The 24,503-nt window shown below is 42.3% G+C and overlaps 1 protein-coding gene across 1 annotated transcript in view; it reads right to left on the bottom strand.

Moving 5' to 3' along the window:
- Positions 1–2,343: 2,343 nt before the first annotated feature.
- The window catches only part of CMYA5 (cardiomyopathy associated 5), a 102,992-nt gene continuing 80,832 nt past the window's right edge, over positions 2,344–24,503 (bottom strand). Inside the window, exons 10-13 of the mRNA XM_055233253.2 lie at positions 12,131–12,264; positions 10,159–10,258; positions 7,621–7,794; positions 2,344–3,200 (exon numbers count right to left, since the gene is read on the bottom strand). Of these exons, the coding sequence (XP_055089228.1) occupies positions 2,954–3,200; positions 7,621–7,794; positions 10,159–10,258; positions 12,131–12,264 (655 nt within the window). The 3' untranslated portion in view covers positions 2,344–2,953. The remainder of the gene's footprint in view (positions 3,201–7,620; positions 7,795–10,158; positions 10,259–12,130; positions 12,265–24,503) is intronic.

Raw genomic sequence — 24,503 nt, 5'->3', positions numbered from 1 at the left:
CAAAATATAATCATTCTAGTCTTAGGTCAGAATTTGAGCTGTATCTAAATCCGCACTCTGTCACCTGCCAGCTGTGACTATGAACAAGTTATTTAACTGCTCTGAGACTAGTTTCCTCAGCTATAAAATGGCAACAAATTTTATTCTGCAAAGTTTTGATGACGACTAAAAGAGAGAATTCATGTGCTGTACCTGTTATTAAATTAATAAACATCATTGGCAGATTTCCGGGGGAGAAATTTTGACCAAAATTTGCTGACTTCCTTCCCTCCCTCTGAGGCTCTGTGTTATATGAAGAGGAAGGAAAAAAAGGAGGGAAACGAAAATCAGAGAAGGGCCAAGGAAGAAAAACATTGCTTGACAATTCTCTAATACAATGTGGAAATTGTATTAGTTTAGTTCTACTTGTCTGTACTAGAATAATGCCCAAGGACCAACCAAGAAATCTCCTGTCACTCGGCAGACAGAGGCTGCTAACACATGGATCTCCTGACCCCAGAGCCCTCCCTTCCACCGTCCCCTTGCCACACAGTCAGAGGCAGGAGGGTCACTCACCGGAGAGTGGAGCGCTGGACTTAGAGGATTTCTGGCGTCCTTTGTCATGTCATATAAACTACAAAATGCTGTGCCATTCCACATGCTCATTTAACCTGGTGTTTATAATTATCCTGAGAAAAGGCGTAACTATAGGATCTGAATTGCCCGAAGCGATTATCTATTCGGGGATCAATCAAGATTCAAACCTAGTTCTTCCCATTATGGTGGTTTTCTCCTTTATACCAGAGCTGCTTCCAACCTGATGGCAGATGCTGCTGGCACTTGGTCCCCTTCACCCCCGGCTAGCGAGGGTGCATGCGCAGTTGTATTAGACAGTTTTCGCCATACCTTCTCAGGTGTCTGTGTTTCTCATTTACTCTTGATGAGGGCTTTCTCAGGACCAGGAAATGCAGCTTGGAAAGGTGGGGGATGGGAATGACTCCAGGCCACCTTCAACAATAGGGGTTGGACAGGAGTTGAGTGCCAGCTTCTGGCATGTTCTGTGTGGTTTCCAGAGGGTCCTCCAGCATGGGAGAGCCCAGCTGCCCACAGTGGTAGTAACCCACTCGTAACACATGTCCTTTAGTGACTTTACCCGCTTCCTCAAATGTTCTTCCTGGAATCACCTCCTAGGTAAACAACAGGCACTGAGTCTTGAAGTTGGTCTACTTTTGGAGGAAGCCAAACTGAGACACATTCTAAAATTCATGTGGTTACACATTCACACCAAAACAACAACAACAACAACAACCAGTAATAATGACCATGGGTGGCTGAGCAGTCAGAACCTGAGGATAACATTTTCAAGGATGAAAAAGTGAAGCTAACATTCTCCACAAAGCAGCAACTTACTTCTCCAGTTTCACCAAGACTCCATCTTGCCAGCAACTGCTGGAACTGCACTCAAGGCGGTAATGGCCTCCAAGGGCTCTAATAAGGCAGTTACAGATCCAGTTAGGATTTTCTAGCTATTGAACAAGAGATGTTAGAATATATTTAGAAAGGAGGATATTATTTCTCAATTCAAGAAAACATCTGGGCGGGGCACAGTGGCTCACGCCTGTAATCCCAGCACTTTGGGAGGCCGAGGCGGGCAGATCAACTGAGGTTAGGAGTTCAAGACCATCCTGGCCAACCTGGCAAAACCCCGTTCTCTACTGAAAAAGAAAATATAAAAATTAGCCAGTTGTAGTGGCGCATGCCTATAGTCCCAGCTACTCAGGAGGCTGAGGCACGCGAATCGCTTGAACCTGGGAGGCGGAGGTTGCAGTGAGGCGAAATCATGCCACTGTACTCCAGCCTGGGCAACAGAGTGAGGCTCCATCTCAAAAAAAAAAAAAAAAAAAAAAAAGAAAAGAAAAAGAAAGAAAGAAAGAAAAAAGAAAAAAAAGAAAACATCTGAATTCAAGTTTTGAAGTGTTTTTTAAAAACTACAAGTATGATCAACACATCAACACATTTACATTATAGAAGACAAGCACAATCATCTCGACATACATTCTAGATTTATCCACTTTGCACACATATTTTAGAAAGATTTTGAGGGATTCAATATAATATCTTAAAATGACCACTTAATTTTAGTAAAAATAGATTCCCAGCTTCTGTTAATTGACTATAACTATGGTCTGTGAGTGATTAGATTTTAAAGTGTGTGTGTGTGTGTGTGTGTGTGTAAAATTCTCACAGGAAAATCAATAGTAGTGCACCGCACTGAAGTGTAATGAGTTTTACTCTGCAGTTTGTCCTGCTCCAGAGATGCCAGACCAGTAAGTCACATGGAGTAAGTTCACATAACACGACTGGTTTTATAGACTCTAAGCATTTATTTAACAAAATGGAAATTTCTAACATATAGCACTTTTCTACACTTAAAATTTTAGGGAGGAAAGACTCATGTTCTACAGTATACATTATTACAAAAGAGTTCATTATAAATTTAAATCAGCTGAAACACTTTCTTTAATGATTAGGATTCATCATCCTTTAGCGCAGCGAGGTGACATTTTGTGGAAAGCGTCCACGGCTCTTCGTCAGAGGAGATGTCTTACCAGCACAACGTTCCTTCACTCTGACCTGTCCATCAGAGGACCTCCTTTACCAGTAAAACAGATGGAAGTCCATTTCTCTCTTTTGATTCCCAACTCAAGTGTAGACCTTTTAATTTAGGAAAGAACTCAAACTTACATAAACTGAAGAGTGGAGGTTGTTGTTTTCATTCTGTTTACTCACACACTGCTCTGTAAAGTCAAGGTTCTCTTGCTGATTTTGCACACGTGCTGATTGCTACGCGTGCAGCCATCATTAGTGCAAATGTGTGGGAGACTTTTTGAATAATGTATAGCACCCAGAGGAATGAACAGCAGACCCCCCCAAAATTTAAATCACTGCTCTTGCAAATTCTGAAAGCCAAAGATCACTTGTGCCTTACAGAATCCGGGGGCTCTATCCCCAGGTGCAAAGTACATTTTCCAGGTTTCTCCAGGGCAAAGGCAGGGTGGACACTCTCATTAAACCTGTGCCTGACGATGAAGAGCAACTGCCCGCTCTCCGCGTTGATGAAGATAAGTCTCTGGTTGTTGTAGTCCAGCAGGATGCCCACTCTGGCTGGACGCTCAGTCACGTGAACATCACTCACAATACCACTGTAGAAAAATGTGTATCTGAAATGAAAGAGAATGGGAAACATAAAACTCTGGAAATCTCAAAGAATTTGATAAGGAAAGTCACTTGGGAATAACCAATTCTTCAGTTATTAACTCCACTTCACAATAAGGAGTTGCAATAATGCTGTCCCAAATACTTTCACTAGATTTCTTCTAGATGCTAAAATGCAGAGCTTATCCCAACAGATGAGCATGTTTAATAATTTTGCTCCTTCTACATTAGGAGGCAGTCCCAGAATAGCCAACATATGCCTCCTTTGTGATTTTTCTGCACATTCTAATTCTCTCCCAGCTGCCCACATGTTTTAACTACCGCATTCATGGCGTGTCATTCTTTTGAATAAAACTCCTTTGAGGCTGCCATGTATTTTTAAAAGTACTGCAAGCTTGCCTTCCATACAATGTATTAATTTTACAGTTTTAAAATTTTATAGGTAACTTACATAAAGGCCTTTCTGAAGTTTAAGGAATATTTCATTATTTTTGCCAACTTCATCCTTTGTTTCCACTCCCCGTTTCCCAAACCAACTTTCCTTTTCATTTTCTCAAGGTTTTCTGCAGCCTTGCCACCAGCGGGGTTGCCTTTGATTCCTCTCTTTAATTCAGACAAATTCAACTCAACAACTATTCCTTGTGCATATCCGTGTATCCAGCACTTTACTAGGTGCTCTGGGGCATGTGAAGGACATGAAGTGCTGTCCTTGCCCTCTGGGATCCCATACTGTATGGGGCAGAAGGAAAAACTGCCCACATTTGAAACTCGGACCACAGCTGGGAATGCCTCTCAGGGTGTAGATCTTCAAGTGTTTACTAGACACATTTAATGAAGCTGTTTTGGTTGTGAAGGGAAAGGTTCAAGGCCAGGCTGGAAAGGAGAAACTGCTGACCAGAAAAGCTAAATTGCTCTATGTAAAAAAAGTAACACAGGTTTGGGGTTTTCTCCTAGTAGTCTTAGAAACTGAGAATGGGGCCCTGAAAGTAGGGAAAGGAATGGAATGAGAGATGGAAGAAGAGAGATGAGGGAAAGGTGTGTGGATGTGTAGGCTGGAGGGGTGGGAGCACAGCAACACTGGGGCAGTTTGGACCTAAGAATCTGGGTAAGTGATGGGTCTGGCAGGGAGGGCTGAGGATCTTCAAGACTTGCAACATCTGTCTTAAGGCCCAGAAGCTCAAGTGCAAGTATTTAGGGGATGGCAAGTTGGCAACTTCATTGCAGAAAGAAGCTCACGTGGAAGGGCAGAGGTTCACAGTGGTGGGGAGGTAAGTGAGACTTTTGAGTTGATAAAGGACCTTTTCAATGCCTTGCTAATGAGAGAGATGCCAGAATACTATGACGTTCTGGAACCTGCAAGACAGACGAAACGTTTCAAGTAGCAATGATGGGGACTGGCAGTGTGAGCTGGGCTCTTACAGAAGGCTTTGGGCTTACACTCAGCCAGAAAGGACAGGCAGGACTTGAATAGGTGAAAAAGAAGGAGAAAAGTCCACACAGTAAGGGCAGCAGCAGTGATCGTGAGGTGGCTGAAGAAGTCTGTATGTGGCAGAGAACATCACCATTGCCCTGTTGGGTTTGGACAGGACACGGGGGTGACTTTTAGGATGTTACATGGATGAGTAAGTCAGGGGCCAGGCTCTAGACTTGCCCTGTCTAATATAGTAGCCACTAGACATGTGTGGCCACTTCCATTAAAATTAAACAAAATTTAAAATTCAGTTTTTCAGTCCTACCAGCCACACTTCAAGTGTTTAATAGCCATGTGTGGCACCATTTTTCTATTATTGCAGAAGGTCCCATTGCATAACGCTGGTCTGGAGGGTTCTGAATGCCTAAATGAGTAATTTCTCCTCCCCTGTTTGGAAGTCCCCCGGTCCCTGCAGGCCCAGCGTTGGTCATTCCTTGAGCCAATCCCTACCTGGGAGGCCAAGTGAGGAAAGGTATACCCTGAATCCTTGTCTCCACCAGTTCTGCAGGATGCAGAACCTGACCAGCCCTGCTTCTGTCTCCATTTCTGGCTGAGCACACATCCCACTAACCTCACCTCTGGCCTGAAGCCAAGCCTGCCTGCGTGGGGCCTGACTCTCTGCCTGGCTGGCTTTGAACAGAGACCTGGCTGGTCTCTGTTCAAAAAAGAATCATCCAGAAGCCTGGCTGTAAACACCTGCATGATCCTGGAACTGCCTCCCCTCCTTCTGGTGGACTGAGGACCCTTACTCCCTTGAGTCCCACCTCTGGCCCACACTCACCCCAGACCCCTTTGGACACTGGTGGTAACTCCCCTGAGGGCTTCTTGCCCCAGCCTGGCCACATTCTTCCTGGCTGCCCCTCTTCACTGTGTCCTGCAGGTGGTCCCACCCAAGTTCTGACACCACTGTAGATGTTTGTAGATTTCTGAGCAGAAAAGGCAGGGACATGATGAAAATGATGTTTTAGAAATGTTTCCCAGTTGCGAGTGGGTAGAGACTAGAACTGAGGGTGCAGGCTGGGTGGCTGCTGCTGAAACTGCAGAAGAGGTGCAGAAGCCTTGAGCTAGCTTGGCAAGTTTAGGAATGGACAGGAAGGAAACCAGCAGACTCTCCTGAGATGATCTTCACGCCTCCTTCCCAATTGTGACATCTGAAAACCTAGATTCTGTGAGTACAATCAAGAGTGATATAGGTTGATTTAAAATCATTAAACCAGAAAAAGTAGAAGACAGGAGGGGCTGCCACAGGAGAACTCTCAGAGTCCCAGAGGCCAGGGTGCCCCATGTGAAGCCCTCGAAGGATGACATGAGGGCCCCGGGACCCTGCCTCTCTGTGCTGAGACCACACAAAGGGACACACTCTTTCCCCCAGAATCTATAGCAACCACTCCAAGCCTGAAAGAGCCAAAGGCCAAGGCTGTAGGTTGAACTTGTCAACAAAATATACAATTTTGTTTTCTAGAGCCTAGGAATTTGTTATTGGAGGTTAGCCCTTGGTGTGGGTTTTTTAAGGATTTGAGTGTGTACGGACATTTTCATGAAATTAATATGTAGTTTCAGCTCTGAATCTACTAACTGTAAACTGAGTTTGAGTGATTTCAAACTCTGGGTAGGGGCTGGGTCCTTATGCATTGCACAGCACTGAATATCAATTAATCATAATTGTTCTGACTTGATGAAATGTGACTTTAAGTAGTGCTTGGAGATGGTGTCCTTATGAACCATCTCAGAGAATCAAACTGTCAAGTAGGATGCAGGGAGAAATGTGCAGCCAGAGATATGCAAAATCCCAATCTGTGGGCCTTTTCTGGGAACTTGCAAGAATTGAAGGCTTCTTTTTAAAGCATTACATTTGAATAATGCCTCACATTTGTATGATACTTTACCGTTCCTAAGCTCTTCCCTGTACCTGATTTCATGTGATCCTCACAACCCCAAGGGGTAGCAAGCCAGGCATTACTGTCCCCTGCAGAGCTAGATGATATAAGGTATGCTCAAAGGGTTAACCCACTTATGGCAAACAGCCAACAGGAGGCTAATTGAGGATGGAGCCAGACCTAAAATTGGACTCCTGGCTCCTAGTCCAGTGTTCTTTCTATTAAACCATACTGTGAGCATATTCAGATCATAATATGCCTGCCTGATCGCTCTGAGACTAACACAGGCTAATGGCTTTTTCACATCAACCAACCAAACAATACAGGTAATACAGAACAGAGATTGGCAAACTTTTTCTGTAAAGGGACAGATGTAAATATCCTAGGATTTGGCAGACATCTGTCAGCTCCGCCATTGTAGTGTAAATACATCAACAAATGAGCATGACTGTGTTTCTGCAAATTTATTTACACAGACAGGCAGCGGGTTATATGTGGCCTATGGGCTATAGTTTGCCAACCCCCGATATGGACCAATGTGGAGGGAGGTGTTGGAGATCCACTTCTTCCTCACTCCTGTGGATTCCTTCTCTGTGGAGGGACTCCTCTTAGCTTTACCCTTGTGGTCTCTCTCCACCCTGTGGTGAGTTCAGAAGGAAAAACTGTGATGCAAAGCCCAGCTGCCCCTCCAAAGCCCAGCTGCCCCTCCCTCTTCCCTATCTCTTACTCACTAGCTACCAGGGAGACGCACATCCTTCTCTGCTTCTCCAGGCACCAACTCTGCTCTGCAGAGCAAGGAAGCTGACCTGGCCCAGGCTCTGGTTGGGTAAGTCTGCCTCATAATAGGGTTTAATATAAGAAACCCTCTTCAGGTACGATTCACACACTCTAAAATCAGCTTCCTCAGTAATCAGAGTCAGAGTTTCATCTCCATATACTTGACTCTTGTTTTCTTTCTTAGTTGGCTTAGAAGTTGAGCATGGATGTGGGTGCTATTTATCAGGTCCCTCAGAAAGCCCTGCCTGGACACCCAAGCATAACATTTTGATGAAGAGGGGAGGGGAAGGGCTCGCTTACCTCTGTGGCTCAGAGCAGTGCATGTACCATGAGGTCTCCCCTTGTCCCAGGGCACCTGCCCGCACGGCCGAGCTGGAGCAGATGCCAAGTCGATATGCTGGGCAGTCTGTGACTGTGGTTTCCCAGTAATGCTGGCCACAGGAAGGCAGCTCCTCACCCAGCACTGACGGGATTCTGCGGGCGAAGTCAATCAGAGTATGCTGAGCGCAGGAATCATCGGCCAGTATCTCATGAGCATAAACATTCACAAACCCACACAGTTTAGGCAGGATTCTGCCCTTGGAAACTGCTGGAATGTAACTAAAGATACTCTCTTCATTGTATCCCTAACCTTAACCAGATTATCACAGAACTCTCCAAACTCTCAACAGGCATTTGACCTATTGCCAGTCACATACATACAACATGCATGTTGTACGCTGCATCTCTTAAAAGACATGGGAATCAGGAAATAACTAGAATAATGGTAAGACAAAAAGAAATGCTGCAGTCTCTGCCTTTAAGGCGACTTCTCTTCATAAATACAAGGGAAGCAGGTAGGAAACAATTTGCATAGTTTTCTTCCAAAACTTGCAAAAAAAGAAATCTCCAAAACCTTAACCATGAGTTCTATGCCTCCTGACCTTACTGGACACAGCCACCAAATGAGATGCAGCTCTTAAATGACAAGGCAGCTAGTGCTGGCCAGAGCCAAGTGTGAAATTAACTGAGTATGATTAGCGGTCAACAGTCTGCAAGATTCTGGCCTCTTTGAATTGTAGTAGGTGCCCGTAAGAGGTTGGTTGAAGGTTTTTTTTTGTCTCACCTTAGCTATTTTTATAAGCACCTCAGTGAAATGAACCAAAAGCACTTTCAACTGCTGATGGGTGACCTTGTTTGCAAGAATTGCTCAGTTTTGCTTGGAAATGGCTGAGACAGCAAGGAAGCATTTTTAATTTACGCAGTGTTAATATTCAGTCAGCACTCTCTCCCTCTCCCCTTTAACAGATGAGAAAATGATTAATGCAAGGGAATGTATTTCACTTTTCACGTCTCTACTCAACCTCATTTCAGAGAGGTGGCTACTGACAAGCCCTCACTCTGGAGCAAGGCCCAGCTGCCTGATATTTATGAGCTAATTTTCAGGTTAATAATAAATAAAATTCTATAAAACACATTACAGTTATCATCGGTTATTATCTGTGAACTCTTACCCTCCTCCAGTCTATTTATTTTCTTTTTGATTTTTTGAGGAATCCAAAAGACAGAAAAGCTCAATCTATTTCTTCAATCTATTTTTTCCCTGAATCACTCATTTGTATATTTTTAGCACCTGCAATGTTCCAGGCCCCATGCTAGATTTGAGGGATTCAAAGATGCACAAGACAGGGCTGCTGCTCGAAGATGATGATGAGTAAGTGGCTGAAAAATGACCCCACAAGTTATCTGTTCTTTTACACAGATAAGATCAAAGGGTGCCAGGGTCCAGAGAAGCCTTGGCCAGAACTAGGAGCAGGTAACACCTGAGCTTGGCCACAGACGGGCAAGTAGCAATGTGACAGGGAAACGGTGCAAGTCACTGCTGGCTGGCTCAGTGCCTTCTTGGGAGCACCTGCCAGCCACCGACACCAGGGCACATCAGCACCATCAGCAGCCTGTGTTTCACGTGTGTTACAGTTTTCAAGAGTTTCACAGACCTTCTCCCATTTTGCCATTTTGATCTGCAAAATAACCCCCAGAGCTTGCAGGCAAATCGCAGGGCAGTTTCCTCCACCCTGTCCTCCGCCTTTGCCTCTTCTTTTCTTTGATGCTTCCTTTTGCGGGAGCTACTATGGAAGCAAGATTCTGTGGCCAGAAACTAGGAACTCAATAAAATGTCCTTCTCTTCTATGCCTTTTTTTTTTTTTTTTTTTTTTTTTTGAGACAGAGTCTCGCTCCCAGGCTGGAGTGCAATGGCACAATCTCAGCTCACTGCAACCTCCACCTCCGAGGTTCAAGTGATTCTCCTGCCTCAGCCTCCCGAGTAGCTGAGATTACAGGCGTGCACCACCACACCTGGCTAATTTTTGTATTTTTAGTAGAGATGGAGTTTCACCATGTTGGCCAGGCTGGTCTCAATCTCCTGAACTCAAATGATCTGCCTGCCTTGGCCTCCCAAAGTGCTGGGATTACAGGAGTGAGCCACTGTGCCCAGTCTCTTCTATGCCCTTTCAAGAGGGTTGATAAAATATCTGGTTTGCTATAGAAAAATAATAAAAGAATTACTGGACCCTTTTTTTCCCCCACTGAACCAGAGATCATACCTTAAAATAGCCGATGTTTTAACCAAAGCATCTGTGCTTATATTTCCAATAAAAATGTTGACACTTGCTCCAAGTGATGAACTATCGCTCGGTAGGGAACCACAGCCGAACAGTGTGGATGTGCACACATTGATATTTGAGACCACATTCCGATATGTTCACTGCACCATGAATATGCTCAGGGGAGGCCACCCTGAGGCGACACACCCTAAGACCCTACTGCTGGGCCATCAGCCCACTTGTGCTTTCTACTTACTCCGTCAGCCGTCTCCTCTCAGCAAAGCTGATCACTGTCCCACTTGAGGAAATGTGTAGAGCAGGATGAGCTGTTTCTCTCAACAAGAGAAATCTGGTTCCTATTGCAGGTGAGAAAATAGGATTAAAACATTGCCACGAGGACCAGTGCTGTCCCTAGGCTAAGCCCCACATTTCAGACCCTAGAGTCTCTTTCCTCTGACGTCAAAATCCTCCACGCAGTGTCTTCAGATCCACAGCTGAAAATTTCACTCATGATAAGGCCTTCGTGGATGCCAGTGGCTGGTTACCTCTACGTGGTGCCATAGGCACGTCCTCACGGTGTACCCTCTATTAGCGCTCACCAGCTGTGCAGTGTGCTCCTTGCACCAGCAGCATCTACATCACCTGGAAGCTAGTTACAAATTCAGACTCTCAGACCCCACCACAGCTCTCCTGACTTCGAATCTGTATTTTAACAAGATCCTCAGGAAATCTATGTGCACACTAAAATTTGGGGACACAGGCCGGGTGAGGTGGCTCACGCCTGTAATCCCAGCACTTTGGGAGGCCAAGGTGGGCAGATCACAAGGTCAGGAGTTCGAGACCAGCCTGGCCAACATGGTGAAACCCTGTCTCTACTAAAAATACAAAAAAATTAGCCAGGCATGGTGGTGCGCACCTGTAATCCCACCTACTCAGGAGGCTGAGGCAGGAGAATAGCTTGAACCCAAGAGGCAGAGATTGCAGTAAGCCGAGATCGCACCATTGCACTCCAGCCTGGGCAACAGAGCAAGACTCCATCTCGAGAAAAAAAAAATGGGGGATGCACTGGTATAACCTAAAGTAGAGACTATAACAATGGAAGGACAGGCACCATATTGGGACTGCGGGGACAACACTGCTGGGAAGACAGCCCTCGCATCTTCTCTTCATAAACATCAGGCTGGCCCTGACTATCTCACAAATGAGGCAAAAGCACAAGATGCTGCTGGGTAAGCCGATCACTTGTTGCACCCACTCAACCTTGTGCCAGCTCTGGGTCTAGGATAAGATAATAAAATGGTCCTCTTTCCACTCCTCACTTCCTTTCACAAAAATTGCAGAGACAAACATTTTTTATTGGCATCATCTAGGTATTTTCCCAAAAATGTCATTGAATAGTTTTATCACTTCCTTGAATTACTCTTTTGGTCATTCGTTCAACAAACATTAACTATCACAAATTATGTGCCAGGCATCAAGAATAAACAGAACAAGGCTGGTAACTTGTCCACAGAGTTCAAAGAATATCCCCAACCTACCACACATACACACACTATATCCACAAATTATAACACATTGTGAGTCCGATAAAAATCATCTGGAGAGGCCAGGCTTGGTGGCTCACACCTGTAATCCCAGCACTTTGGGAGGCCGAGGCGGGCAGATCACCTGAGGTCAGGAATTTGAGACCAGCCTGGCCAACATGGCAAAAACCCATCTCTACTAAAACAATACAAAAATTAGTCAGGCATGGTGGACGTGCCTGTAATTCCAGCTACTCGAGAGGCTGAGGCATGAGAATCACTTGAACCTAGGAGGCAGAAGTTGCAGTGAGCCAAGATCATGCCACTTCACTCTAGCCTAGGCAACAGAGTGAGACTCTGTCTCAAAAAAAAAAAAAAAATCATCTAGAAAGATTTCTAAAAACATAAATGTTTGAGTCCATCTCCAGATCAATTAAATCAGGATCTTCAGGAGTGGAGGCAGGGCAACGGTATTTTTTAAGCACCCTGGCTGATTGCTAATAGGTAGCCAAGGCTGAGAACCTGTAAAGCAGAAAAATGAAAGAAATATCTTGACCTTTGACCAACCTTGGGTCCTCAGGACTAAAACCTACCACTGACAGTAGGTTGGGAGTTTATAAAGTTGCCCTCTAGGACATCTCCTCTGAGGGGTGGAAGGGAAGAAATAGCTTGGAAATAGCTCACTGTGTGCAAAGGAGAAAGTACCTCTGGTGGAGATGAGAGCAGCTTCACTCTGTTCACTTGTCCCAAATGCATTGATGGCCCTCACATAGAAAAAGTAGTTATCATTGGGTTGGAGGTTAACTTTCAGCTGGAGGCCTTTGATTCCAGAGAAAGATCTAAATACAAGAGGAAAATAATAATTTTAAATATAATGCCACGTGCTAAATGATTCCTATTTCAATTTGGTAGTGAATGAACATCTTTTATTAGCAACAAATAACTTATTTTCTTCCGCTTTTATGACACTGGATTAGCAAGCCAGGTCCTACAAAATGGCCATTGTCCACTAAGATTACTTTATCAAATAATTTCTATTATGTGCCTTCCAGAATGCTCTTTGGAACAGAACTAGACACTTAAAAAATTTCAGAAAACAGACTACTCTTGTGGTTAGTGAATCTCCGAGAATACATCATTTTTCTTTATCAATTTTTGGCCAGAGGGCACTTTTGGATTAAGATGATATTAAACCAATCTATGATGATTTTGTACATGATCATCACGCTAAAGCCACCAAAGTTAAAAGAAACCAAAGATCTTTAAAGAAGATGAAATCTTTTAAAGCAAACTCGATCTTGGCAAGAAAAGAGAATTCTAATTGCAAAAAAAAAAAAAAAAAAAAAATCCTCAAAGTTGCTATTCCTAAATTGCCTATTTAAATTAAAAGAAAAATGCCGATAATGGTGTCTAATTGGCAGTGGGCTTGGCAAGTACATTGTAACAGCCCCACCACTTAATACAAATGGATTTGATGGATTTGAAGATGGAGCTCTCTGAATCTGCCAACAAGCTAGAATAGTTTTGTGCTTCTTTCCTATTCTCTTTAATCTGTTTTATATCATAGCCTAGAGCATGAATTAAGAAAAAAAAAAAAAAGCAAGCAGGGCTCTTTCTTTAAACTTCCATTTGGAGAGTCCTTAGAGTTACAAGTTAGATTCCTTGCTAATGAAAGTTCCTAACCTGGGTGCTGGAGAGCCAGAGCTCCCAGGAGATATAATTGTCAATGAATATAATAGTACAATAGCCTTCATGTTCATTCTCAGAAGGGTAGGGTTTTTTGTTTGTCTTTGTTTTTTTTTGTTGTTGTTATTAATGAATATACCACAAAAGCATCAGAATCAAAGAGTGGTCACTGTTCATCCATAGATGAATATTTTTCCAGGTTATTTCTACTTTTGATGACTTATTTCATTTCCTAATACCTGTCTTAGAGAATAACACGGAGAACCAGAAAAAGGAAAAAGTGTTCTTGACCCAGAAAACAAACAAATTTCAAACTTCTTAAAAGCAAAACATTTGTACAGAATAACCACCCCACCCCGACCCCATGTCTAAAAGGACAAAACTCATGTGTGCTCCTCAGAAGGCAGGGGCAAGGGGAGCACCCTGGACCTGCTTGTGTAACTGCTATTTAGTGCCTGTGTCTGGAAAAGGTCAGTGCAAACTCCTTGAATCATATTGGTTGTTATTTTAGAACTGATCACCTGACCAGGCCCTCAGGAGAGGACTGTCCTTAGATACACTCAGACTGGATCAATGACATTGAGCCCCATGTCCACGGACAACTAATTAGGCTTCAGTGAATTAATGAGAAACCATGTCCTATGATTGAGAATGTAATTTCTGACTAATATCTAGAATATTATTCTGGGGTAGATGTATTGCTTATCTTATTGGGATTGATGACTTAAGAAATGTTTTAAATGAACATTAATTATAATTAGTAACAAAATTATTGTCTCACTAAGCATAGTCAGCCTGAACTGAATTTCAGACTTCATTCACTCCCTAAATAAACATGTATTGATCACTTATCATGTGCCCAGGCCCTGTCTCTGCCTGTTATTCTGAGGGCTTGTTGAGGAGGCGGGGGTGGGAAGGGGGAAAGTGACAAGGATTCGTGGGGAAATTTTAGCTTTAGAGACAAAGAGAACACACTGGATTCATTTTATAACAACACAGTTGTTAAATAGCAAGGACACTGTTTTTTAGGTAAGTGTTTGCCCTTAAGATGATGAAGTCTGTCAAGGAGAAAATTCCACATGTATAGTCAACTGCATGCTCTGTCTCATTGCTCATTTAAAGAATAAAGATTTACATGGTACTGAAGTCAAAATATGGGATCCGTCCTGCTTTCAGTGCCTGAAACAGGTCAGGCAGATTTGACAAATGTGCACAATGTCCTCACTGAATCTGTGAAATAAAAGCAGCAGGCACGCAGACAAAAGTAATATGAAATATGGTGGTGTTTTATTGTTTACAAGTTGCCATCTTATGCTCAAGCGCCAAGAACAGAGCAAAAAAGGTTAGAACAAACAGTTCGTTTCCTCGTCTACTTATTCCGACTCCACTCAGATGTCACCAAAGTCTTCATGTCAGCTGTCCCTGCTTTTTAGCCTAACGAAAACTTCAAAAATTCTGGAATTTGAGATCTAAAGAGTAGCACTCTTCCAGAGATTATGATTTTTTTTTTAAATTTTAGAAACAAAAATTTGTCATAATTGTAACTAAGTCCACATGACTTATAACAAGCATTGCATAGTTTGCAGTAGAATTCAAGTTCACAGAATACCCAAACTAAGGTGAGTGATCAGACAGCAAATGAAGCCATGATAGTTTGTTGGTGCTTAGTTGGTGCTTAGGGATTTTATACCAGTAAATAACATGACTGATGTGACTATGATTGGAAGTCTACAGCCAATAATAAAATTTGAAAGACAATTAGAAATTTGACTCAAATGGTCTCATTTTGGCCCCTAAGTGTGGGATCCTCCCTACAAGTGCCATAGTGCAATGGAAAGAGATGGCTTTATGTGTGGAGGTCCCAGAGATGCGAGGGCAGTGAGCAGCGTAGCACCTAGAGCCTCTGAGCAGCAGCCGTGAAGTTGATTGCTGGTGGACGATAAGCTCTAGTGGAGCTGAAACTTATCACAGAGCATTGTGCCCAGCAGGCTTCAGAGGCCTCTCAACCTGCTCATCTCACCCTTGGTAGCTCCACTGCTACAAAGCAGAGCGAAATGACTTAGAGGAGACTCGCTGTCTCCTCAGAAGGCCTTGGGCTGCCCTGAGAATGAGAGACGGTCTCTTTCTCTGTTGTTTCAGAGGCAAATGAGTGGAAGCCCCCAGCAGCTGATGCCTGTGAGGACGGCCTCTCTAGCTTGGGCCCTTTTATTCTTGAGTTTTGGCAAGGAGCAACTGGAAAGTTTGCCATGACTAAGACGGACAATGGGGTGAGAATCATTTTTGGTAGGAATTGAAAAGGATTTTTACGAAGTAAAAAATAATTGGGGACATAATGGTTAAGGGGGATATTAAAAGCATTCCCATTAAGTCAGAGAGAAACATGAGGTTAAAAACACTGGGAGGTAGGAGGTAAAATTACTACCATTTGCAGATGATGGGACCATTTATCTACAGAACCCAAGAAAATCAGCTGAAAAACTCTTACATAATAAGAGAATTCAGTAAGATGGCTAGATATAAAACTGATACAAGAAATCAAAAGCCTTTATATACAAATAACAACTAGATAGGAGATAAAATAAAAAATCTTATTTAGAATAGTGACAGACATAAAAATATATAAAGATATAAGATCTATATAAAGAACATTTTTTAAGATGCTACTGAGGGAAACACAAAAAAAAGACTTGAGTGAAAGGAAAGGCACATCAGTTCTTGGATAGGAAAATGCAACATCATAAAAATTTCAATTCTCCCTAAGTTAATCTATAAATTTAACATGATCTCTAAAAATAACAAGTTGTCAGGAGCAGGCTGATGGAGGAGGCTACGCATCCTGATTCTAAAGATCATATCAAATACAAACTAGCAAATAGAAAAAAAAAGTCAGGAAGCAGCAACCTAATCTACCAGGAATTCTAAATTATAAAGCTACAATAATAAAACCAGTATGGTCCTGGGGCATAAACAGATGGATCAATAGACAGATTATAAAGGTCAGGAATAGACCCAAACATACAGTCTCTTGAGTGTATAATAATGGAAGTATTTCAGATCAGAAGGGAAAATGATGGGTTTTCCTGATGGGACAGCTAGATAGCCATATTAAAAAAACAAAACAAAAGTAGGATTTCCTACTTCACACAATCTACTGAGATAAATTCCAGATGATAAAATACCTAGTTTAAAAAATGAAATTACTGTATTGGCTACTACAAAAAACATGAGTGAATAAACATACACACACACACACACACACACACACACACAGAAAGAGAAGGGGCAGGGGGCAGGGGGGCATTTTAAAATATGCTACCCAAGTTAAAAGCTATTTTCAAAAGAGATTGATAAATTCAACTCAATTATAAAAAATATGCACAGTAAAAAAATTTTAAAGATTTGCAACTTATATCTTAATAGGAAAGCTAACTTCCTTAAAAAAACAGAGCGTCTACAAATCAAAAAGAAAAAATACCACAATCCAAGAGAAAAAAAATTGCTAGGAAATGAACAGTTTATAGAAAAGGAAGTACTGTACGTGGCTCTGAACCATACGAAAAGATGTTCAACATAATAAATGAAATGCAAAGTTAAACTAAAATAAGATTTCATTTTCTACAAATTGTCAGAAGATCAAAAGTTTTATCATCCCATGTTTAGGCAAGGGTATGAAGAACTAAGAACTCTTATACACCACTAGTCGGAGTCAAATAAACAACTACAACCTCTATAGAGACAGTTCAGTAATATCTATCAAAATTCACAATGTGCACACTTTTTAACCAGTTATTCCACTTCTAATAATTTAATTTACAAATATATTTGCACATCTGTGAAATGACATATGCACAGGGTTGTTTACTGCAGCATTGTTTGTGATGGCAAGAGAATAGAAACAACTTCAATGCCTCTCAATTGGTAAATAAGTTAAATTATATTCTTTTTTTCTTTTCTTTTTTCTTTTTAGATGGAGTCTTACTCTGTTGCCCAGGCTGGAGTACAGTGGCATGATCTCGGCTCATTGCAACCTCTGCCCCACCTGGGTTCAAGCAATTCTCCTGCCTCAGCCTCCTGAGTAGCTGGGATTACAGGCGCCTGCCACTGCACCCTGCTAATTTTTGTATTTTTAGTAGAGACGGGGTTTCACCATCTTGACCATGCTGGTCTTGAACTCCTGACCTCGTGATCCACCTGCCTCGGCCTCCCAAAGTGCTGGAATTACAGGTGTGAGCCACTGTGCCCTGCCTAAATCATATTCTTAAAACAATACAATGAAACTTAAAAAAAATCATTTTTATTTTTATTAATTATTTTTTTAAGATGCAGTGTCACTCTTGTCTCCCAGGTTGGAGTGCAATGGCACAATCTTGGCTCACTGAAACCTCCGCCTCCTGAGTTCAAGCAATTCTTCTGCCTCAGCCTCCCAAGTAGCTGGGATTATAGCTGCCTGCCACCATGCCCAGCTAATTTTTGTATTTTTTTTAGTAGAGATGGGGTTTCACCACATTGGCCAGGCTGGTCTGGAACTCCTGACCTCAGGCGATCCACTCACCTTGGCCTCCCAAAGTGCTGGGATTACAGATATGAGCCATCACACCTGGCCTAAAATGGTTTTTTTTAATTGAAGTAGTTTCATATGTATTGATATGGGATGCTCACCAAGGAATATTTTTAAGCAAGAAAAGCAAAGTGGTGAAACATATATAGTATGCTACCATTTGTTAAAAAACTATAGATGTTTGTATGTGCACAGACTATCTGGAAGGATCAATATGAATCAGGTAACAGTAATTGCTTCTGGGGAGGAGAATTGGGTAGGTAAAGGATAGGTAGAAAGGAGACTTAATTTCCACTGTATTTTCTTTTGTATCTTTTTAATTTGTACCATAAATACATATTCTCTATACAAATTTAATTAAATATTTTACTTTTAAGAGCTATATTACCAGCTCAGAAGTTCAGGAGTCGGTTGATGTGCTTGCACAATCTCAAAGGGGACATTAATTTGAACACTGTAAAGTAGCTTCTCCAGGAATTTGATAATTCAGCAATTTGTACGGGATGGAAAAAAAGGAAAGGAGTACGTATGTGCTTGAGGGAACTTGAGGGGTTGGCAATTACACGGTGTGGTTGTTCTCTGCACCACCATGTCCAACCCCTGGATCTAAGCACGCTTTCTCCCCAGGGGAGCGGGGCGGCCTGCGTACAAACAATATGGAGGAATCCAGTGCCGTGATTCCTAGGAGCAGCCTACAGTTAGTGTCGTCACTGCAGTGTACCACAGATGGCTAAGTAGGTATTGTTTTTTTAAAAACACAGTTGGCTCTTACTGACATTCACATTGGCAGCACCAACATTCAGGCAGTCCAGTCGACACCACGTAGTGTGACCTGTGAACAGAGTACATGGCTGGGCCCTAAAGGACCAGCTAGTAAGGCAGTGTTCCCCAAGCCTGCCCGGGCATATTAGATCTTCTGAATCAGAATCTTAAGAGGGGCCTTCGAATCTAAGTGTTTAGTAAGCATCCTGGTTGATTTTTATGATCATTTCGGTTGGGAAAAATAATCATAAGATAATGCGGGGTAAGAAGGGGTGGGAAGGAAAAAAAAACTACTTGAGAACATGAGCAACATTAAATATAAAAAACTAACTGAATAGCCATGTCTGTTTGAAGCTACTTATAAAATCTTAACTAACTGTAAATACGGAACTTTTTGTTTAAGGTGAAACACTTGGTTAAATCGGGATTGAGAAGATTTTCCTTTTTAAAAAAGTTGGTAAATAAAAATTTTTGAACAGAACGATTTTTCTTTTGATAAATGATGATATCATGAGACTCGATGGTAAGCGTCTCACTGTTGGTTCATAATAGTGTGGAAAATAACATGCGGGCTGAATGCCCAGGCTGGTCTTGAACTCCTTGGCCTCAAGCAATCCTCCCACCTCAGACTCCCCAAGTGCTGAGATTACAGGTGTGAACTAACATCACTCTTAGTTCACAACAGTGTAGAAAAGTAACATGGCGGCTGAATGCTGATAACCATGGGGCTTAGGCTTTCCTATAATTAGACATTCTTGCAAAATCAGCACAAGCCAAAGGTCCCAGCAGAAAGGTTCTAGATTTTTGTTTTCTCTATAGTTACCCTCCAAAGGCTGAATGGTATCATTCATATTCCAGGCAGAGAATCCCAGGAGCTTAGTAACATTCATTCCTCTGGATTCTCTAGGCCCTCCTTTATCCCTCCACAGTCACACAGGCAAACAATTCCTTGAGATCCTCATAAAACTGCCTGCCCAGAATGGTGACTTCACATTATGCTTTCAGACCCTGTTTAAAATAATGGTTATATAGAGAATGCCTTTGCAGCTTTTGTAAAACTGCTCTTAAAGACAATTGCTATTATCTTGTTCAATAGCCCTTATATAAAGATCTACATGAAAAATTCATCTTAGAGCTGAATGTCAAGAAATATAATTGTCTCTCTTAGTGAAATGTGCTTCCTTTTAAAAAAAGAGATGAGTTATGTAATCTCTTTTTTTCCTCTTGCTGTCTCCCCCTCTCTCCTGTTTTCTCTTTAGCTGCCAGTAAGTTCAGATTTAAATTTTATGTTCCATTGAGTTTCAGTTCTTCACTTTCAGTCTCCTCAGTCCTGCATTATTTGGCACTTGTTCTCACAGGATTGTTTTACTGGTTCTACTATGTCTGGGTCTTTCATTGTGGACAACCAGAATACTTTTGGAAATTGACAGGCCTAAGTTAGAAGTGAAGGAACTGATTGGGTTTCCATTGACTGAGGTTTTACTGTACAACTAGGAGGTGTTGTACATGATCAAAGTCAAATAAGGGTCATTTGGGAAGAAAGATTTCATTTAGGAAAAGCCGAATGCCAAGACACTGGGGGGCGCGATGGAAAATCATCTTCGCATAACTCCCTCTCCCAAAGGCTCCCTACAGAGGAATATGACAACTGGGTCAGGAAAACAATTTCACATACAGATTGGTGACTAGCTCTTAATTACTCAAGAGAATTTTTGGCCCAATCGTGTCAGTGACCCTCCTGTCCCCCTGTGAAGAAGCAATGAGCAGGAATGACTGCCTCCTTTAGCCACAGGGTGCAAGGAAGCTCCAATCTCTTGCTGTTGACCACTGGTCAGTCATCACCTATCCATCTGAAGGCTTAGGAATAAAGATTTAAAGAAAAGAAAAATGCTGGGATTCCTCACTCTGCACTAAGTTCATTAGGAAACTTACCCTTATTTGTCCTTATTCTACAGACAGAGCAGTGGGTGTCCCCAGCTGAAAACACCCACCTATGACAGGCAATTCTGTTCCTGCTCCACCAGGTGGGGCCCCACAAGCTGCAAGAAGGAGGAATATGAGTTCACAGGCCCAGCACCCTGAGCCCAACTCCCTGGAAATGCTTGCCCTGGAGGATGGCCCCGGGAGGGTCTCCCCAGCCCATAGCCTCAGCCAGGGCCAGGGCGCAGGAGACTCACTCCCAGCTACTTTCTGGCGTATTGACTCTCACAGATTTGTCGTTCAATACACGGCTTCTCTCGCTGCAGCCCACACGGCTAATCCCTGTACTATATTTCTCTCAGTTTTCCCTCCTCCACCCACACTTCTTCTGACTTCTCTCCACACAGGAGAGACAGAACAGCTGAGGAAACAGCAGAGCGGTGGAAAATTTTTGCAAGTCTTTTGAGCCCACCCAACCTGAGGAGAGCATTCAAAGAAAAACAGGAAGAAGGCGAGTAGGAGCTCCCTCAGCCCCCGCGCACAAGCCGGGGATTGTCACTCCCGCCTACCCCAAACCCAACAGGGGCCGACTGCTGGGACCGAGCCTCGGTGCCCACACGCAAAAATATGCAAATGTTTTCTGTGAGGATTATGGAATGGAGGCAGTTGCTCAGCTATTTCAGACACTGCGTCATGTAACTTGGGGGCACAGTAAGCTCATTCCATTCAAACGCCCACCATAAAAGTTCAACTAGCACCTTTGGTCTTAAATTGGAATCGCCAGAGGCCATTATACCTGGGGAAGGACTGCAGGTCTGAAGATGGATGTGTTTCTATTCTGGCAACCAAAATTAGATTCTCCAATCTAGAGGACAACCAATGCCCTCTCTCCATGTGTGCGTGTGATTTAATATTACTCATCTTTTTTTGCCTTTTTGTTTTTCATTTCCTTTCAACTTGTCTTCCTACACCACACCAGAGCTTTGAAGCCTGCTTGTTTTATCGCAGATTGGGGGTGGAAAAGCAATGTGAACTCATTTAGCTCTTGCTCCCTGTCTTGTTTGCTGGAGATCCAGCCAGTTAGATGACTTGAAGTGGGCAAGGACAAAAAGAGATTGGCTAATCCCATTCATTCATTCATTCATTCACTCATTCGTGAAACAAACCTTTATTGAGTATCTACACAGATAAGTTCCCCATTCATACCCCATTTACGGTCCAGGCTCAGTTACACTAAGCCACAACAAATGGAAGTAATCTTTGATCCCCTTAATTTCCCTCAGGGACCTCTGGATCAATTTCTGGATCTAGTTTAGTACTATAGAGTTTTTGCATGAAATCCAGAACCTATGTAAACGTTATATAACCAATGGATAAATAAGCTTGTAAAGTCCTTCCCTATGAGTTACCCGTGGGAAGGTTTCCAGTCCACAGATTAGACTAGTCCTATCTCCTGGTTAAATATCCAAGCACTACAATTAATTCATCCATTCTTCTTTACTTTGCTGGCACAATTTATTTTTTCCCCCGTTTTAAATCAGAGATTATCCTCAAAGCTAGACTAACTTTTCTTACTAGTCAGTGTTATTATGTCTTTGATGCTAATTGATATTTACTCATTCCAGTAACACATATTTATTGAGTAGCTATAATATGCCAGGCACTGTCATGGGCACTGAGATGACAACTTCACACAATGATCCCTTCATGGAGCCAACAAAGGAGTGAGATCAAACAAATCTTGGCTTGCTGTTCTTTCTCAGAGACAAAGTAACTTTATCCATTGCTGTGCAGAGAATCAAAGTGAAGAATGGGGTTCTAATATAATGGACAAAAAGGAGGAATTGTTTACATTTATTGACTAGAGATGACCAAGTTTTGAGCTTCTTTATGTATCAATTCTACTGTAAGACATGTTCTCCACAGCTGACATCTTAGAGCTTGAACTACATAGATCGTAGTTAAATAGTTAATCTTTTACAGAATTTTGAAGCATCGGACCGTGTAAAGAATGTTTTAAAGTTGGCTGTGAAAACCAGATGGTCAAAAGAACCACAACACATGGCCACTCCCAAAGAGCAGAATTTTCCTTCTGTCTTGAACTCTTACATTAAAGAACCAAAGAGATAAAAATGAGTTTTGCAGTCCTGGGACTCTGAGATTAAAGATGAATTATTTCAGTCTGTTGATGCCAACCTAGGGAATAAGATATTGAGGCCTGTATTGATGGGGGATGGCTCTGATGTGGTGTGTCAGCAGTAGACTTAGCAAATGAACAGGGTAGCAATTTGTGGCCAATAAATTTTTTCCTCCCTCAAAAAATTACCTATTGTCAGACTCGGCAGGGATCCAGAGGTTGGAGAGTCAAACCTGGGCTATGGACTGAACATATCGTTGCACCTCCTGGCACTGAGGGGCCTCTTAGCACCTAAATGGAAAGCAACTCCATCTCCAACACAGCATTAAACTATCAACAGGGCTTCACATGTGGAATTTCCCTTTTTTTCTAAATTTGCTGGACTATAACCACTCAACAGCAAAGAACCCCTTGTATTGTTCTATAACTACTATAAATTTTTGCTTAGCCAGCCCCTAATATGCTTACCTGCAACAAGAAAAATGAAAATGAATCGACTGGCAAGATCTCAAATAGAATAAGCTAATGACAAGCCTTATGTTTTAATAAGCTCGATGTTGGTCTTCATGAAATTGGTGGATGGTCTTTTTTTTCCTACAAATGGAAATGTCAGTGGTTTCTTTGGCTTTTGCAAAGGATTTTTTGGAATGCATTGTTGTTATCAGAAGGAGTCTTTTCTTTTCTTTTTTCTTTTTTTTAGTTGCAAAGGCCCCAGGATAATCAGGGAAGGGAAAAACATTAACTGGAGGGGATTTGAATGGTAGTGCATTCTCTCTTTATATCTATGTTTTTCATGGGACAGAGAAAACTAAGGATGCACGGTACCACCCAGTCATCAGGCTATTGAGGGCTGCCTCAGTCTATTCAGGGCAGCAGTTTTAAAATCAGTGGAAAGAAGAAGACAGGCCTGGGTTTGAATCCTGACTCCATACCCTCACTCCATCATTTCATACTTTGGCCAGATTATTTAACCTTTCTGAGTCTGATTTAGTGGAGATCACTACCTGCCTCATAGGATGGCTGAGAAGATTCACTGAGAGCAGGCAAGTTCCCAGCCAGCTGAAGGCCTTCAATGGAACGCCATCTCCTCATCCCTTCTCCTTGTAGCCACATTTATGAGATGACATCACTGTTCCCTAGTGAGATGGCTACTAGGTCTCAGGGTTTCCAGATTTCTGCTGATTTAAGTATCCAACTGTGCTGATGTGATTTATGCAAATGCCAACTGGGGACAGATGCCATAAAGGGAATGAGTCATTTCAGAGCCTTCATTAGCAGGCTGATCTTGCCTCTGAAAGAGCTGGGTTTTCCTTACTGATGGTAGAAAATGGTGGGAGAGATTACTCTGGGACTCCAGCACTTCTGATACAGGGTTCTTCTCATCTAGCATCAATGAGTTTTCACAGTTAAGGTCCAGGACTCCCCTAAGTGACGTAAAGCAAGGGTTAACAGCTTAGACTTTGAAATCTTACAAAATGAGGTTTAAATCCTGACTGCTAATACGAGCTGAGTAGCCTCTCAAAGTGTCTGTTTTATCTTAGAGTTTTTGTGAGGATTAAACGAGGCAACATACCTAAAGTACTTGGGCTAGTGATTGGCACGTAGTAAATGCTCAATAAAAGTCTGGTTTGGTTGTTTTTTTTTTTTTCTCTCTCCCTCTGTTTTGGCCAGAGTTCACCTCTAAGCTATTTGCTAATACTGAAGCCTGCCTTCCAGCAGTTGGCACATTAAAAGAGATGTTGTTTCTTGAACATTTATTATGTTTACACTTCTGCTTAAATGCCTACATCCCACCAAAACGTCCCCCACCCGATAATAATTCATCCTTTGATCATATTTTGTAAAGCCTGTCTTCAACTTGAAACTATCATCATTGCTCAGTCATATACAATTTCACATCATAACTAAATAAATAGTTGTTGATCATGAAGATAAACAAGAGCTTAAATAATACATTTTATTTAAAGCTGTCTAGAGGTGGCTGGCAAGATGGCCAAATAGGAACAGCTCCGGTC

The sequence above is a fragment of the Symphalangus syndactylus genome, chromosome 11 (genome assembly GCF_028878055.3).
Source record: "Symphalangus syndactylus isolate Jambi chromosome 11, NHGRI_mSymSyn1-v2.1_pri, whole genome shotgun sequence".
NCBI classification, from domain to species: Eukaryota; Metazoa; Chordata; class Mammalia; order Primates; family Hylobatidae; genus Symphalangus; species Symphalangus syndactylus.
Note: the sequence above shows the minus strand (reverse complement) of the source record. Positions and strands in the feature narration are given on the sequence as shown.